The sequence below is a fragment of the Chiloscyllium punctatum genome, chromosome 40, assembly GCF_047496795.1.
Source record: "Chiloscyllium punctatum isolate Juve2018m chromosome 40, sChiPun1.3, whole genome shotgun sequence".
Classification (NCBI taxonomy): Eukaryota; Metazoa; Chordata; class Chondrichthyes; order Orectolobiformes; family Hemiscylliidae; genus Chiloscyllium; species Chiloscyllium punctatum.
Window position 1 is genome coordinate 50,959,122 of NC_092778.1, and position 17,452 is coordinate 50,976,573.

At 41.1% G+C, this 17,452-nt stretch overlaps 1 protein-coding gene across 5 annotated transcripts in view; it reads left to right on the plus strand.

The window, feature by feature from the left end:
• Positions 1-4,863, plus strand: part of traf7 (TNF receptor-associated factor 7) — a 79,561-nt gene extending 74,698 nt beyond the window's left edge. For all 5 annotated transcript variants that reach the window (XM_072559874.1, XM_072559877.1, XM_072559876.1 and 2 more), the window contains one exon: positions 1,211-4,863. In XM_072559874.1, coding sequence (XP_072415975.1) covers positions 1,211-1,225 — 15 coding nt within the window. In that variant the 3' untranslated portion in view covers positions 1,226-4,863. The remainder of the gene's footprint in view (positions 1-1,210) is intronic.
• The last annotated feature ends 12,589 nt before the right edge of the window (positions 4,864-17,452 follow it).

Below are 17,452 nucleotides of genomic sequence, written 5' to 3' on the forward strand. Positions count from 1 at the left end.
ATAACAGAAGCATTTCGCCAAGATTCATACAATAGGAAAGGGGATATTATTCAGTCTGACCTGAGAAGAGCCAAAGAAATGCTTGATTGGAAAGTTTTTTATGAAGTCAAGAGAGATGGAGGCTCAAGAGAGTTCAGGAGTGCAGGAATGAGTGAGCTTGGGAGTCTTCAGTAGATGTTGGACAGAAGAGAGAAGCTGAAACATGGACAAGCCAGAAAAGTCCAAGGTTTCACAGAGTTAGTGATAGGGTCCTGGAGATTCTGGTCCAACAGAGAAACCGAAGGAGTTCAGTTCCATCGTTCCTTGAAATTGGTATCACAGGCAGACAGGGTGGTGAAGAAAGTGTTTGGCAGATTGTCTTCATTGTAGGGTTTGAGCTACAAGGATAGACTGGGACATTTTCTCCCTGGAGTGTAGGTGGTTAAGGGCTGACCTTGCAGATGTTTACTAACTCGTGAACTTGAGAAGGTGAATAGGAAATGTCCCTAGGATAGGTTAGAGGTGAGGGGGAAAAGATTTAACAAGTACCTGAGAGGCAACCTTTTCACACACGGGTAGTGCGTGTATGGAATGAACTGCCAGAGGACATGGTCGATGCAGTTACTACATTTAAAAGATGTTTAAACAGGTACGTGAATAGGAAGGATTTCGAGGGCTATGGGCCCGACAGGCAACTGGGACTAGTTTAGTTTGGGAAACCTGGTCAGCATGGTCGAGTTGGACCGAAGGGTCTGCTTCTGTGCTGTATGGCTCTGTTACTCTTTGTAAGTGAGGGTGTAGAAAAGATAGGGTTTTTAGTGAATCAAAGCCATGGAAGGATTTACAAACTAATCTTCAGACCCCAGGGCTCTGCCACTGCTTTAAATTCTTGGTCTTCACATCTATTACCTTTCGGAATATCAGTATGAAAACTTTCCCTGATGAAATCATAACCTGTTGCATTGGAGCTGCAATACCCAGTCTATTGGAGCATGTCTATATTGCACAAAACTTGACTTGTAAGTCCTTGTTTTAGGGCATATAATACTTATACTTATAATACTTACATATAATACTCACATCTGAACAACATCTGGAGCTTGTTTTATTGTTGAATGTTTGGGCCATTTTAATACAAGTCAACCAAATTTAGTTAAGGGAGCGCGGAACTTGTTGAATCACTCTTGCTTGAGACACACTAACCCTTACATTGCTTTTCCCTCCCTTCCAGGTCTGGACCTGTTAGGACACGAGGTTGTATTAAATGTTTGGAACATTCTCCTGTGGCTCACCTTTGTAGATTTATTTTGGAATGGAAGTGATGCCACTGCAACTTGGTGCCACAGTGCAATCTGTTCTAAGATTGCTATCTGATTTCAAGACTGACCAATATGGCATGCTTTCTACAATAGTGAAAACCATTGCACTACAATGGGGAAAATCACGCTCTGATATTGTCAGTTTATAAAGTTAACAGTGTTCTTAATGAATTGATTGGAGACAGTAGGAGAGCAGAAGGCTTAAATACACACTGTGGAATAGCTTTGGAAAACTTTTTATGTGTTGAAGATTTTGCATGTGTGTGTGTTTGTGAAAATTGCTGGGAAATTTCTGTAGTTCATTTCAGAGCTTCAGCTACAAATTGTCCACTGCAGCATTGGAGGTGACTTATCTTCCAGTAGACTAGCAGTCTCTGCCTATCGTTTTAGAGATGCTGATTTAGATAGAGTGACAAGCGCACACACATGCACATGCACAATTTTGTGGGCCGCAGTGTAGGAAGTGATTCAACTGATGCATTTGCTAACCTTAATTTGACCTGTGTTTACTTCCACAAGAATAAATTGTAATATAATAAGGTAGGCAGATTATTGAAGCTGTGATCCTCTTACCTTCTGAATGCTGCCTTAAAAGAATTGTAATGAAACAGCTGTAATGAGGTATGATTTTTTTCCATCACTATTTCCCCTCAAAGGCAAATTCCATATTTCAAAGTTCTACTTTTGCCAATGTACTTGTGGCTGAGGCATAAGAACAATTTCACATTGAAAGTAATATATACTGCTGCTAAATTTTGACTTGTTTTATAGCAATTTATAAAACAAAATCGCTGTGTAATTGCTGTAATAATGAATTAATAAGGCTTTAAACCTAGACTGTTCCAGAACAAGCTTACTGCAATCAGTGTTGTACATTTATTGATCTTCAACATGCAGTATATGAATTTTAATACGGTAGAATGATTAAGTAGACCTGACTAGAAGGATGGGACCTTCTGAAGAAAATGTAAGCTCCTTTTGCATTGTTTTCAAAATTGTAACTGTATAAAGTCTTCCTGCTCCCATTATTTGACTCCCTAAAATATCTTCGTAGGGCTTCTCTGAAGATTCACAAAGTTAATGGTCAACATGATGTGGTACTGAGCTCCATTATCTGAGACTTTCTCTACGTCAGTCCCTGCTGATTAGCTTCTGGTTAGCTGGGCGACCGTGCTAGCTGACTTCGAGCTGAGCAAGGCAGAGCTCAAACTTATCCAGGCTTCCCACTCTTGACTGTCATGCAATGATCATTTTTAAAAGTCATACGGATTTCAGGTCATAGAACCCCAACCGTGTGAAAGCCAGCCATTCAGCCCATTGTGTCAGCACAACCTGCTGAAGAGTACTCCACTCATACCAACACCGTCCCTGTAACCCTGGCTAATCCAACTACCCTACACATCCTTGGACACTATGAGCAATTTAACATAGCCAATCCACTTAACTTGCACATCTTGGACTGTGGAAGGAAACTGGAACACCCGGAGGAAACTCACGCAGACACTGGGACAATTTGCAAACTCCATACGTGCAGTTGACTGAGAGTGGAAATGAACTGGGTCACTGGTGCTGTTCCCCCACCCATACATAGCCAGTTGTCAACTTTTGAATTGCCTACTTGAGAGGGCACCGAGAAGAGTTAGTTGCAGGGCGTGGAAGTGTCCCTCATAGTCACATGCTACTAAGGTTAGCAAGATTGGGTGAGGAGATATTATGCAGTGACCATAAGGTAGTGACTTCCAGTACTGGGAAGTGCTCTGGAAATGGCATTCAATGTGAATGATGTATTTATGTACAAAGTTGTTTCTTGTTACAACTCAAGAGAATTTTTTGTTCACCTGTTTGCACATTAATCCACATTTAATAAGCATCTCATTCATGTGGATCTAATGCAGCAAAGCAACACCCATATAAATCATCATCTTTCATAAGTGGTCCCAGTCCTAAAACTTATTAAACAAATCTACTTGTTTAGCTACTCTATAGTATAGTGTAAGTCTAATCAATTGACTTTTGGAAAGATAGATTTCAATTAGAATAAGGTTGATGTGTATAGATTTGCCTGAGTAAAAGTCCATGAGCTAAGAAGATAGTATGAATTTGAATAGATCATGTATTTTAATGAGTTGCTTATAAAAGTATAAGTATCATGTGCTTTCAGATTCTGAATGGAAATCAATATTCAATAACAAAATGTGACAGGAAGTTGAATGTGTTAACTGTGTATATGAGAATTACAGGTATACATTTGCAGTTTACAATGCAAACATATATTTCATTAGTATATAGTATTTACAGTGAGAATATTTGGTTTAAAATTAGCCTGTTTTAAAAATTTGTTTTTACTAATGTAACAAGTGCCTAATTTTTAGAATCTGTTTGTAAGTGAATTTAGCCCTTAATGCATCACTCTTGGCTTTGGTTGTGCTGATTTTTTTTTTGTTTATTCATTTGACATATTGGTATCACTGTTAAGGCTACTCTTTATTGTCCATCCTTAATTTCCCTTGAGAGAGTAATGAGCCTTGAACTGCTGTAATCCATATGGTGAAGGTACCTACAATGCAGTACAGCATTGAACTTTGAACTAGTAGTAGGTAAAGAATTAAAGCGTTTCTGCACATCTTTTTTACACATTTCCAAAAAGTGCCCTAGGTGAAGAAAAAGAGCTAGGCTCCAACAGCTGAAAGTGAGAGATAACTGACAGCTGCAACCAAGTAATTTGTGAGGCACAGTGCCATGAACTAGTTCAAATATTTGTCTGCTCTCCTTCCTGTTGATAGAGAAGGAGTAATCACCATGGTTTATCAATCAGAGGATCTGCATTGCATGCATATGAACATATGTCCTTAGCATGGATGTATTTTGTATTGAAATAGAGAATGTCTTTTTAAATGCCTAATTTTCTAAAATGTAAGTGTCTTGAAGAATGAACAGTTGGAAATAAAACAGAAGAGGAGAATGTTACCTTTTTGCATGCTTTGTGTTGTCTTGGTTTCAAAGAAACACCGTTCAGAAATGTCTCATTTGTCGTCTTCAGGAGTTCAGTAATTGAAAGCCAGACCATTATCTCAGAAATGCGGTTTGAACTCTTGGTTTGAGGATACCTTTTAGAGAGATTATTCAAAGGCAAAGTATTTTGTTGCAGTCTTGCCGAGTGCATACCTGATTGAGACATAGATTATAACTCGTCATCCCAATTCACTCACTTATATCAACAGCCTTATGATAGCAGAGCCCTAGTTTAAACAGAACACTGTGTGGCTAATCAGTAATGCATTTATCGAGATTTCATTGAGTAATAAGACCTAAAGTAAAGGTGTAATCGTGAAGCATAGCAACTGTGAACCACTGCAATTGGAGAGCATACGTTCATCCATTTAGCTGCTGCTTTAAACATCTGGTACCCACTAACTTAAAGAAGCAACCAAAGTTCCCTTCAGTTATTTTGCACCTGTATTGTATTGTAAAAGTTATGACACTTGATTAATGGAACTGATGTATCACGTGACTGTAAATTTTTATCATTTTGTTAATATTTACAACAATAAATCTTCCTCCTGAATTTTTGTGTTTAATTTGCACTAGTAGCTCAGTGCTGGAGTAATTCCGTGTAAGATACCATAAGTGGTGAGGTAGGGAGGAGTTCTGGGAGTACCAGTGTCGGTTATATCATGTACACATCTATACTAGTGAGTAGTTTTCTGTAAAATGTAAAGGGTGTGCATATAGGTCTTCTTGTCATCCTTTTACCCATCCAGTTTTCTGTACATTTGCACCTCCTGGGCATCATCTGTAAATGGAGATGTGTGTTTCCATCAAACAGAGGTAAGCAGCAGAGTCCCCTGCAGGATCTTTGCTTTTCCAATCAATAGCATCATTCATAGACCATAGGAACTTGGGGATATTTGCTTGGTTCTGTTTCTCACCCTCTGAAGGCCTCTCACTCATCCCACCCCAAAACAAAAGCTCTCCCCCTACTCTAAGGGATCTATGTAACGATCAAATCAGTGATATACAATGTATTTTCAAAAATAAACCCAAATCTTATGGTCCATATTCATTGCTGAAAGTGTAGTTGTTCAGCATTTAATTATCTAGCTAGTTTTGGATTAAACTGAATTCAAAATGAAGTATTCACTGTTTGCTTAATCTTAAGAAAAGCCCCAGTTTAATTCCTGGCTAGTCCTGGGATCGCAGCGTGCAATGTAATGACTGACCTCTGCGCCTGTACTCAGGAGGATGACAGTAGTCTCCTTCCTGATCACTTTCTGCAAATGCTGCAGGAAAATGTATGTCAGGTGGAATCAAAATTATATTCTACTGTCGCCCCTCCAGTCTTTCCCTCCACCCTTCACCCTTCCCCACCACCACTGTCCCAGGCAAGTAGTGTGCTGCTTTTGTCAAAGTTTAGTTTGAAAACTTGAATTTGTATTGTGTCTTTACAATCTCAAAACTGTCAAAATGCTTAACAGTCGAAGTCACAGAGCTGATGTGAGGAAATTGAGCAGCCAATTTGAGCACAGTAAAATTCCACAGACAGTTATCAGACTGAGTGTTAATCTGTCTTTAGTGACTTTTGTTTGGGGGATGAATATTGAGGTTTCCCAGACTAATTCCTGGGATGACAGGACTGGAGAGATCACTGGAGTTTAGAAGAATTATTTGCACCCCCAATGACAAGGTGGTGAATCACATAGAAAACGATAATATTCTAACAGGACAAGACAGGGCAAATGCAAGAAGCATGTTCCTGATGACTCGGCAGTCCAGAAACAGGTCACGGTGTAAGGCCACTGGATAAGCCATTTAGGACTAAGCAAATGAGGAATTTCTTCACCCAGAGAATGGTGAAGCTATGGGATTCTGTGCCACAGAATGTGGTTGAGTCCCAAGCATTGGTTTTCAAAAAGAGTTAGATATAGTTCTTGGGGCTAAAAGGACCAAAGAGAGAGTGGGGAAAAGGATCCTGAGATAGATAGTCAGCCATGCTCATTGTGAATGACAGAGCAGGGTTTTGGGGCCAGATGGCCTATTCCTGCTGCTGTTTTCTGTTATGACCAAGAGGGTGAATGGAGGCCTTGGCTTAACCGCAATTTCAAAAAGAATAAATGGGTAAAACACCAAAATTGGATTTTGTGTGCAAATAACATCTTGTTGCTGTGTAATAGAGCAACAGCAGTATTAAAAAGTGGGCATTGAGAACATTCTGACCCAGTTGAAATATAGAAAGCAAAGGCAATATTTATTCTGACATCAGTAAATCTAGTTTATCTGGTAATTACACACTCCAACTCTCACAATAGATCAAGTGGCTGCCTTTCTACATTTAACCAGTTAAAAACAGAACAAAAGCACTGTATTAGTCTGGAGATGGCAGAGGTGCCCGAGATTGTGAAACTTTTTTTATGAATATAAGCTTTCCAAAACAAATTTAATACTTTTGAGATACAGATGTCCAATCAGTTGTAACCACAAGAAAGACTGCTCAAAATACACAGTTAAAGAAGATTTTATCTTTCCATGAGCCTCCAAGATCAGATCAAAGCAGTTTCCCAACACGTATCTTGCTTCCCTCTTTGCTTCTCTTGGTTTCAATCGTATCCTGCACCTCTTTAATATAAATCTTGGATTTTTCCCACACCCGCAGTCACCATGAGTAGAGTCATAGAGATGTACAGCATAGAAACAGACCCTTCGGTCCAACCCGTCCATGCCAACCAGATATCCCGACCCAATCTAGTCCCACCTGCCAGCACCTGGCCCAGATCCCTCCAAACATTCTTCCTAACTCTTAAGTGTCACAGGCTTCGATCAGTCATTTGGGAAACTGGCAGCAAACAGCCAACCAAGTTTTGAACAGTGAGATGAGAACTTTGCTTGAGTGACAAGTGACCTGTTTGCATCCTTCCTTATCCATTACCATGCTATTGTTATCCAATCTTGCCTCAATTCTATGTAATTTTCTATTCTCTCATCTGCTGTATAGAAATTAGACACACTGCTTGCAGTTTCAGACAGTAGTCCCCAGCATCCCTGGGCACACTTCATAGGCAGTGACTATCCCCACTCAAACATGTTCAGAAGTTTGTGCTGGATCAGTAACTTCACTCCACCTGCATGGAATATCTCTGACATACACAGTTCTGCTTTTTGGAGTGAGCTGGCAACTTTCATTGTAATGCTGCTGCTAGGACATTGAGCACAGTGACAGGCACCAGCTGATGGGTTTGACCAGGCTGCAACTCAGAACTCCTCATTTGTACTCTTAGCACTGATGCACTGTTCACCGACTTGAACACTCTCAGCATCTCTGTCTTGCCTTGCATTTTTTGCTCTTCATCTCCTCAGTCAGAGCATGTGAGCTAAACCTTGCAAGACTCTTAGGGTACAACTGCATTCATCATTCATCGCACACTTTCACAAAGAGTTCGAAGTTATCTGTAGTCCAGGGTGTGAAATATATGCAGAATGGAATGCAAATCTTAATCCTAAATAACCTAGTCAACTCCAATTGAGGATAGTCATCCATCTGAAAAAGAAGTGATTGCAGCAAACTTTAAAGTGCTTCTTGTCTTCCCTTGCTGTTTAGAACAAACCAGGAAGTAGACATGTTGCTAAATGGTCTGTGTTATGTCAATCTCTCACCTGCACCATGTGCGAGCAGCATATGGAATCCCTACAGTGCGGAAGCAGATCGTTCAGCCCATCAGATTCTCACCAACCATCCAAAGAGCATCCCACTCAGACTCCCCTTGTAACCCTGCATTTCCCACGGTTAATCCACCTAGCTGCCCATCCCTGAACACAATGGGAAATTTAGCAGAGCCAGTCCACCCAAACTGCACATCATTGGATTATGAGAGAAAACCGGAGCACCAAAGGAGACTTATGCAGACAGGAGGAGAACGTGCAAACTCCACACAGTCAGCTGATGTACAAACAGATTGATTAAAAATATCTCTTAGCTAGTCCTTTCTTATTGCACTAAATCCGTAATACTCTGTTCCCTAGTTGGCTCCTTAAAATATTGCTTCAGAAAGGCATCTTGTACACACTGCAGAAATTCACCAGTCCAGGGCGCTGTGGTAAATCAGCAAGGACATGGAGAGATCAGTCAGTATTGTCCATCCAGTTTGTCAGGGGGTGGGCCATTAAGAGTCCTGGGGCCATCAACAGTCTCAACCACTTTGACTTTGACTTTGACAGGGGGCCAGTGCAGAGCAATAATTAACCTAACTAAGCTGCAAGGCCAGGGCTTGGGGTAATGTTGAAAGGTTAAGTCATTATTCAAAGGGGTGTGTGGGAATGTGTGGAAGATCAGCACTGCGGGGCACAACAGGGAGTGCAAGGACAAAAGGAACTTGGTAGGGGGGATACAGGGATTGGAGGGTCCTTGATTGCTGAACAATTTCCTATTTTAAATGTGCACTAGAAATGGAAAATGGCTGTGACCACACACCTGAAGTGGGTACAGTAAGTGTTTATTTCCTGACTGAGTGTGCAAGTTATAGATATGAGGCCCTTAAGGTGCAATTACCTTCACCATACACTTTCACAAAGAGATTGAAGTTCTCTACCTGCCTAGATGTGAAATACATGCAGTATCCAACTGTGTGGGATATAAACTTTAGTCATAAGGAATTTTGAGTCATTGCAGATTGAAGATTGTCATCTCTTTTAAAGAGAAGTAATGACAAGCAACCTTAAAATGGCATCCAAGGGCGATTAATAACAAAGACAATCCGAAATTCACAGGCTGTCTGAAATTGTACAGCTGATTCCCTCTCACCTTGTAAGTATTCACCAACATGCTCTTACATGCAATGTTGCCTTTCTTGGGAGGGGCTCTCCTACTGTATTTATGCAATGGTTTGTGTTGTGATCATTGGAATATAGTCACTATGTCAAAGACCCATCCAGAGGTACTATACTGCTGTCCATGTCAGAGTCCTCTATGTCCTACCGTTTGGAAGATTATGCTAAACAGTCAAGTGACAGATGCCATACATGTTAGGAGACCAGGGCTACCCTCTGCAACCATTACTTGATGCTTCTAACCTGCAATACTGTCCATTCATTGACCAGAGCAGTTGTGGAGCAGGCAATAGGTCTGGTGAAGATGAGATTCCAATGTTTGGATCAATCTGGAAGAGTCTTTGCAGTATAGTTCAGACAGAATATGTTGTATAACTGCAGCAGGCAATGAAAGGAGCTGATGGATGCTGCAGAGCTGGGAGAGCAGCCATCTTCCAATGAGGTTATGTGAGCTATGGGTCCTGAGAAGTGTTTCTATTGGTTGCTCTGCCATATTCTATATGGTGAAGGATAATACCTGGCCAGGCTTTAAAAAGAGATCAGTGCAAGGAATCCTGGGGGAGGTTCCAGTGTTGACTCAAAAAGGAAATCTCGGACCATACAAAAATTTCAATATTAAAACTTACTTTGTTTTGATTAAGCCAGCGAGAGATCAATAGTCTATAGTTCAGAGTATCAATCGAGATATCCCTGGATGGACTAATGAGAGATCTCTAATTTTTAGCAAAAAGGCAGCATATTTTATAGTCCTTGTGTACATAACAATTTTGTATTCTTTCATCTCCCACAACATTATGTTTCTACCTCTAATTAATGTTCCCATAATTAAAGTTAGATGATTAGCACATTTTAGTCTGGTTCTCACAGACCTAAAAACAAAGCTATTGATTTTAAAATGTTTCTTCATCTTCTTGTGTCAAAGCAGATAAAGCTAAACATTTATCAGTATTCTATTCATTTGCTATGCCTGGGGGAGCAGAATTACAAAGTTGTGCCAAGAGTCTAACATTCCTTATTTCTTTCTCATGATCACTGCGACTTCCATTTTAAACTTGTTAGACAAATTATTGGAGATTTAAAATGGAGGCTTTCAATCATTGAATCCCCAATACCTTATCACCAGCAATGATGATTACTCCCACTTTTGGCAAGTGAGAAGATAGGACACATAGCTAAGAAGACAGGTTATTAAGAATAGTATGAGAAAATTCACTAGCGTCCACAGAGGGAAGCCCTCCATGAAACTTGTCAAAATTGACACAGCTTTTACTGGTAAAATTCACCCCCATGTTTTTTTTTTAATGCTTGTAACTCCTTTGGCTTCACCTTCTCAAAGCTTGTATTGTCTGTTACATAGATATTGTTCATCTGCCTCCAGGTTTGTTCCCAGCCAAGTCTTCTTTCTGAATGTGTTTGTATCTCTTGTATAGTGCAAAATTAAGGTTATGCAGCTGTGACCTTGAGCATCAAGAGGCCTTAATTATAATAGGCACAGTTGCTTCATAGCTGGGTCCTGGATTCTGGGTCCTAAGGTACTGTGTGAGACCTGAGCTGCTCATGAAAGTCTCCGTTTGAATTTTGCATATATATTTAAAAAAACAGGTTGCTTGTAATGTAGATAATAGCAGCTTGGACTGAGCTCTAAGGCTTTTCTCTTGTTTCATCTCAATTTCTTTTGATGGGTCACACTTAAGTTTTATTAGCTATCCCTCCAGCATTGCTGGGTCAAACTCCTAGAATCCTCGCCAAGCAGCCTTATGGGAGCTGAACTCAGAAAAGCAATTCACCAACATATCCTCAAGGATGGGTACTGCATAATCAGTGTGTCAACCATGCCTACAATATTCTAGACTGCAAGAAAGTACTGCATTGGACAACACAACGACAGGTTAAATCTGGCAGCATCTGTGGAGAGAAGTCAGAGTTAATGTTTCAGGTTCAGTGACCCTATGTCAGAACTGTTTTGTTTAGTTCTAAGCAAGCATCACTGGACCGGAAACGTTAACTCTGATTTCTTTTTCCACAAATGCTGCCAGATCTGGTGATGGTGATGGTCCAGTGGTATTAATACTAGACTCTTAATCCAGAGACCCAGGTAATATCCCAGGGACCTGGGTTCAAATCCCACAATGGGCTCAAGCCCTGAATGAGGCTTGAACCAATTCAGATCTGAAGGGTTATACCTGAAACGTCGACTTCTCCACATCCTAATGCTTGCTGTGTTCCTCTAGCTTGTATACTTCATGCGGCCAAATAAGCAGAGAATTTGTGTTAATGCTGAAAATTGTTGACATGAAGCACTGCAACTGTATGGTTCCAAATTAATTGTACCTGCAGCTGAGGGAACCTCATGGAGTTAAAATGGCAACCTTGATGGTGTTACAATGTTAGTGTAAGCAGTGCCTGGCAGGATTAATATAAAATGTTACATTGAAATACATCAGGTCTATTTGTTTGATGCAGATGTATTCTCCTCAGTAAATTTCAGCTTGATACTGCTGCATTCACATTTTAAAGTCCTTGAGTCAAATACTGATCCAAAGCACTGTTTTTAAAGTCATCATTTTTACTCAGACTTGAAACATGAAGCTGTAGAATTGGGATACGAGAGAAAATCTTGGGACCAGACAAAATTGTGGAACCTTGTGCTCCCTGTGAAGGGTCGCACAGTCTAGCAAAAGGGAACACTTTCCCAAATAGAGTTAAACAGCACAGAAACAGACCCTTTCGTCCAACTCAACCATGTCGACTATAAACTAGTCCCATTTGCACAATATGAAAGAGTATCAAGGAAGAAATAAGGGGATGCTGTCAAAAAGTTACAGCATTTATCACGGGGGCTTTTAACCTACTTATACATTGGAAAAACCATGCAGAGAAAAACCGTTTAGATAAGGGTTTCATTGAATGTTTTCAGGACAATTTCTTAGACCAACATCTTCTGCCACCAATCAGACTGCTGGCTATACTAGACCTGGTTTTGACCAACAAGATAAGACTCATTAAAGAAAGTGCCCCCGGACAGCAGTGAGCATAATATGATGCATATAATATGATAATGTAATGTTTACATACAGTTTAAGGGTAAGAAGTGTAGGTCCAAGACTAGTCAAATAGAAAGGCATGGTGCACAACAACTCATTCAAAACTGGTGTGAAAGGAAGACCTGTATTTCTGTAGCGCCTTTCACAGCTTAAGGATGTCCTGAAGCATGTTGCAACCCTTGAAATTCCCCAGAAGTCCTTTTGCTGTTGTAGGAATGGGAGAAACAAACGTTATTGTGATTTGATCTGTTTCAGTGATGTTGGTTGAGGGATAAATATTGGGCAGACCCTCAACCCTTCAAAAAAAACATAAAATTTGTTCACGTTCCACTTGGTGTGGGGAGTCAGGGTACACAGACTGTGGGCATTGTAAGTGGTCAATGGGAAAAGTGTAGGTGCTATCGTCTTTCAAGGCCATCGACTGCCCTGTCAGGAAAAGAGAGAGAGGACCTGTGGGACAGGCAGCAACAGTACAGCAGCACCATGGCATTAGCAGGATGAGAAACTGCAGGGGGGCCAGGAGCATGGCATTGACAGTAGTCTTTGGAGGCCATTGTTGTAGGACAGACTGCAACAAAACAGGAAACTGATCCTGTGAATGTACATTGAGCGACAGATCTGTTAGCAAGCTGGTGTTTATAATAAAGTGGGATGAGAAAGGATTAAATGCTTCCAGGATGTTTATTTACCTCCACTACTTTATCTGAAAGCCCATTCCATTGTCTGATATCTCTGTGTGGAGGATCATGTTCTGACTGTACCTCACCAGTACCTCGCCCATTTTGATTTCTGTGTCCTCCTCCAACCTCTTGTCTGTATTTCTGAATCTTAACCAATCCACCACTGATAGCTGTCCCCTCAACTGCCTGAGCTCTATGCGCTGAAATTCCCTCTCCAAACCCCTAATTCCAGATTTACCTTTTCAATATTATTGGATATTTTCCACGTTGCTATGCAACTATTTCTCTGCATGAAATTATCTCCAGTATTTCCGTATAACACTTGATGCTATGGATTAACCTCACTGTATTGCCTAAGTGCTCAAACGCCTCCTTAATTTCTTGGCAGCGAGAGGACATAGAATACTCGAGATGTAATCTGAACAGTGTTCTGGTCAACTTCCTTGGAACTGTATTGTAATATTTTGGCTCCTGTAGTTTAATCTTCTCCTGACATTAGGCGGGAATTTTAAGCATCAAATCTGCAAATGTTTCCAACTTAGACCTTAACTGTTTCGATATCATTCAGTGTGTAAACATCACACACTGTTCCATTTATCAGCATTAAACGTCATGAACCATTATTCTGCCTATTTACGTCAAGCTTATTCACCAGTTTCTGAGCTGCCATTGATGATATCTGCAATTTGCAGTGAGTTTCTGATGCCGGTCCATTGATGTGAATGACGGATGACCGAGGTTTACAACTCAGTACCTTTATCCTGCCTCAACGTGGCCTTTCCAACAAAGCACCCATTATTTCCAATGGGGTGTGTGTGTGTGTGTGTGTGTGTGTGTGTGTGTGTATATGTTAGTATGCATGTCTTCCTAACACAGGCTGGCATTACAGGTGGCAGATGGTGGATGGTGAACATATTCCCCTTGGCTCTTCTACTGAGTGTGGCTTCACCTTCACGTTTGGCTTGATTGATTGATACTCCATTCACCTTTTTGTAACTTTACCACAAAAGAATCGGTTCATTAGATCTCTGGCCCTGCCCTGTGATCGTTTCTCACCTTTCTTGGCTCTTCCTGGCCTCATTTCATGGCTATTGACCCAGCTGCTCTGGTCTGTCCTGATCCTGTTCCCTGGATGTTAATCCTGTTTAACTCCTCAGCTCATTTTTCAACCACTCCAGAGGGTAGTTCTGAATCATCTACAGATTTGAGTGGAACAAAAAAAAAAGCCTCTTGTCATCAATTTGGTCAAGAGGACAGTGCTGTGTGAGATCTGGAGAAAAAGGTGGTCAAGACATTAAAAAATATTAAGACGTTAAAAAAAGATTTTGTTTTGCCATTTTCTTTGAACCCAGATATATTGAAAATAGCAAAGAAAAGAAATCAATTGTCTGATAGCCAACCATCAGCCATTTATTATAAGGGTCTGTTTCTGCTTTCCAATTCTTCCAGTGAATCATAAGAATGGTTGGATTGGTTGACCAAAGGCTGAAATGTTTATTTTTTAAAATTTATTAATTGGATGTGGGTAATTGCTGGCTAAGCCAACATTTATTGCCCACAGGACAATTGAGAGTCAACCATATAGGCCAGACTGGGTAAGGTTGGCAGTCTCCCCCTGACTGAAGGGAGGAGTGACCCAGGTGGGCTTTTGTTTCCTGACAATCAGTAAGCCTTTCACAGTGATCATTCGACCTATAATTGCCAATTTTATTTTGTTTTAAATTGCATTCAAATTCCACTATTTGCTAATGGCAGTATTTGAACCTGTGTTCCCTAGAACATGACCTGGATTAATAGTTATAATACCAATAGACCATCACCTACCCAGTGGGAGAATCTCCAGGAATAGTCACAACCAACAACCCAATGTATCAAATGTCTTTTGGAATTGACCCCAAGCCATAAGTTTGCTCGAGATGGCGCTGTCTCAAACAGCAGGTTGACCCAGGCAGGATGGTCCCATTGTGCTGTCAGCTGCCGACTAGGTCATTGTCAACCCAGCACTTGCTATACCCATTCCTGGGGTTAGAAATTGCCCTCGTGTTGTTTAAAGAGTGCATTGCTCAGTACTGCACTGTATTTATTCCAGGTACCTTCAAAGCTTAGATGATTTCAAGAGGGTTGGAATGTAAAAGCAGCGATGTGCTACTGAGACTTTATAAAGCTCTAGGTCGGCGCCATTTGGAATACTGTGTCCAATTCTGGGCCCCATACCTCAGGAAGGACATACTGGCTCTGGAGCATGTCCAACAGAGATTCACACGAATGATCCCTGGAATGGTAAGCCTAACATATGATGAATGGCTGAGGATCCTGGGATTGTATTCATTAGAGTTTAGAAGGTGAGAAAAGATCTAATAGAAACTTACAAGATAATGCATGGCTTAGAAAGGGTGGACGCTGGGAATTTGTTTCTGTCAAGCGGGGATACTAGGACTGGTGGGCACAGCCTTAGAATTAGAGGGGGTCAAATTAGAATGGAAATGAGGAGCCATTTCTTCAGCCAGAGAGTAGTGGGCCTGTGGAATTCATTGCCATGGAGCGCAGTGGAGACTGAGATGTTAAATGTCTTCAAGGCAGAGATTGATAAATTCTTGATCTCACAAGGAAGTAAGGACTATGGGGAGAATGCGGGTAAGTGGCATTGAAATGCCCATCAGCCATGATTGAATGGCGGAGTGGACTCGATGGGCCGAATGGCCTTACTTCCACTCCCATGTCTCATGGGAAGATGAAGACCATTTGTTCACAGGACCTGTGCCAGTTCTTAAATTATTGAGCGATTCACATTGCATATGCTTTTACTGCTATTGCCTTACAATTGTCCCCCCTTCAAGCATTTATCCAATTACCTTTTAGAGTAAAGTCTGCTTCCACCTCCCCCTTCCCCCCCAATCCAGCAATGCATTCCAGATTAGCATCTTCTCTGAAGAATTCACCCCTTCTCCCGTCGAGTGCTTTTGTCCAGTGACCTGTAAGTCCTCTGGTTACCAATCCTACTGCTAATTGTCAGCCATGATTCAGTCAGAGCATCCTCATCTTTTGAGTCGGAAGTTATGGATTCGAATCAAACGACTTGAAGACAAAATCTAGGGTGACAATGTAGTACTGAGGGACTCCGGCATCCTTTAGATCAGAATCTCATATCACGAATATGGGAAAGAGCTGGGACCATTTTCCGAGTAACCAGGCTGAAGGTTAATGCTTTGATCAAGATCATAAAATCAGATTTCTTGAGCAGCACTTAAAAAAAAAGTCACCCATTTAAAACTGAGATGAGGCAAAGCTTTTGTTTCTCTCACTTGGAGGGTCATGAGTCTTTGGTGCTCTCTTCCTGACAAGGTGACGGAAGAAGACTCTTTGAATATTTTTTAGGAGAAGGTAGGTGGGCTCTTGGTAAGCAGAGGGGGGAAGGTTATCAAGGGCAAGCAGGAATGTGGATTTGAGGTTACAATCCAACCAGCCATGATCTTATCAAATGGCAGAGCAGGCTCAAGGGGCTGAATGGCCTCCTCCTGTTCCAATGATCTATTCCTCTTTGTGGAAGATTACTGTTTGCGAGTTGGTTCCTGCGCATCTTTGTTATTTATTCACAGGATATGTGTGTTGCTGGTTAGGCCAGCATCTATTGGATGGGATAGGATGGGATTGACAGCACACACAGGCCAGAGTAGGTACAAATGGCAGATTTCCTTTACTAAAGGAGAATCAAAGGTAGTTTTCACAACAGTGTCTAAAAAGTCTAATATTTTATTGAATTCAAATTTCACCATCTGTCACAGAATCCCTACAGTGTAGAAGCAGGCTATTCGGCCCACTGAGTCCACACCAATCTTCTGAAGAATCCCACCCAGACACCCCATCCCTGTAACCCTACATTACCCATGGCTAATCAAGCTTGCACATCCCAGGACACTATGGGCAATTTAACATGGGATGAAACCCACACAGACAGGGGGAGAATGTGCAAACCCCACACAGACAGTCACCTAAGGGTGGAATCAAACCTGGGTCCCTGGCACTATAAGGCAGCAGCGCTAACCACTGAGCCACTGTGCTGCCCTGTCATGGTGAGATTCAAACTCAAGTAGACCGAAGGATAGCCTGTGTTGTCAATTACTAGTCCAGTGACATTACCTCAAGACAACACCTCCATACATAGAACATTTCAATCTTGACTTAACATCAAGAAGCACCTAATTGGCTGTGAAGCACATTGAGATCTCCATGTCCTTGAAAGGTGCAATTATTAATGCAAGCTTTAATGTGTTAGCGATTAAAATAAGGGGAAAATTAGCCAAAAATAACCTTTTTTTCACATTTATTTAAAGCCAATGGCAGTAAATGCAATCAGTCAAGCACAACACTGCCACATGCCTGTCATTTTGGATATGATACAGGCATTGGCAGAGTTCAACAGGACATACACATTTTGCAGCCTGACGCTGGAGGAATTCCACTGAAAATGTAGTCCCTTGTTTTAAAAGATAAAAATAAACTGGCTTCCCAGAATACATTAAGTGGACAATTTTCTCTCCTTCTAACTCTCTGTATATAAGATTGAAGTTTTTTTTCTTGTAGATAAAACTGACAAGAAATGGAATCCTCTTCA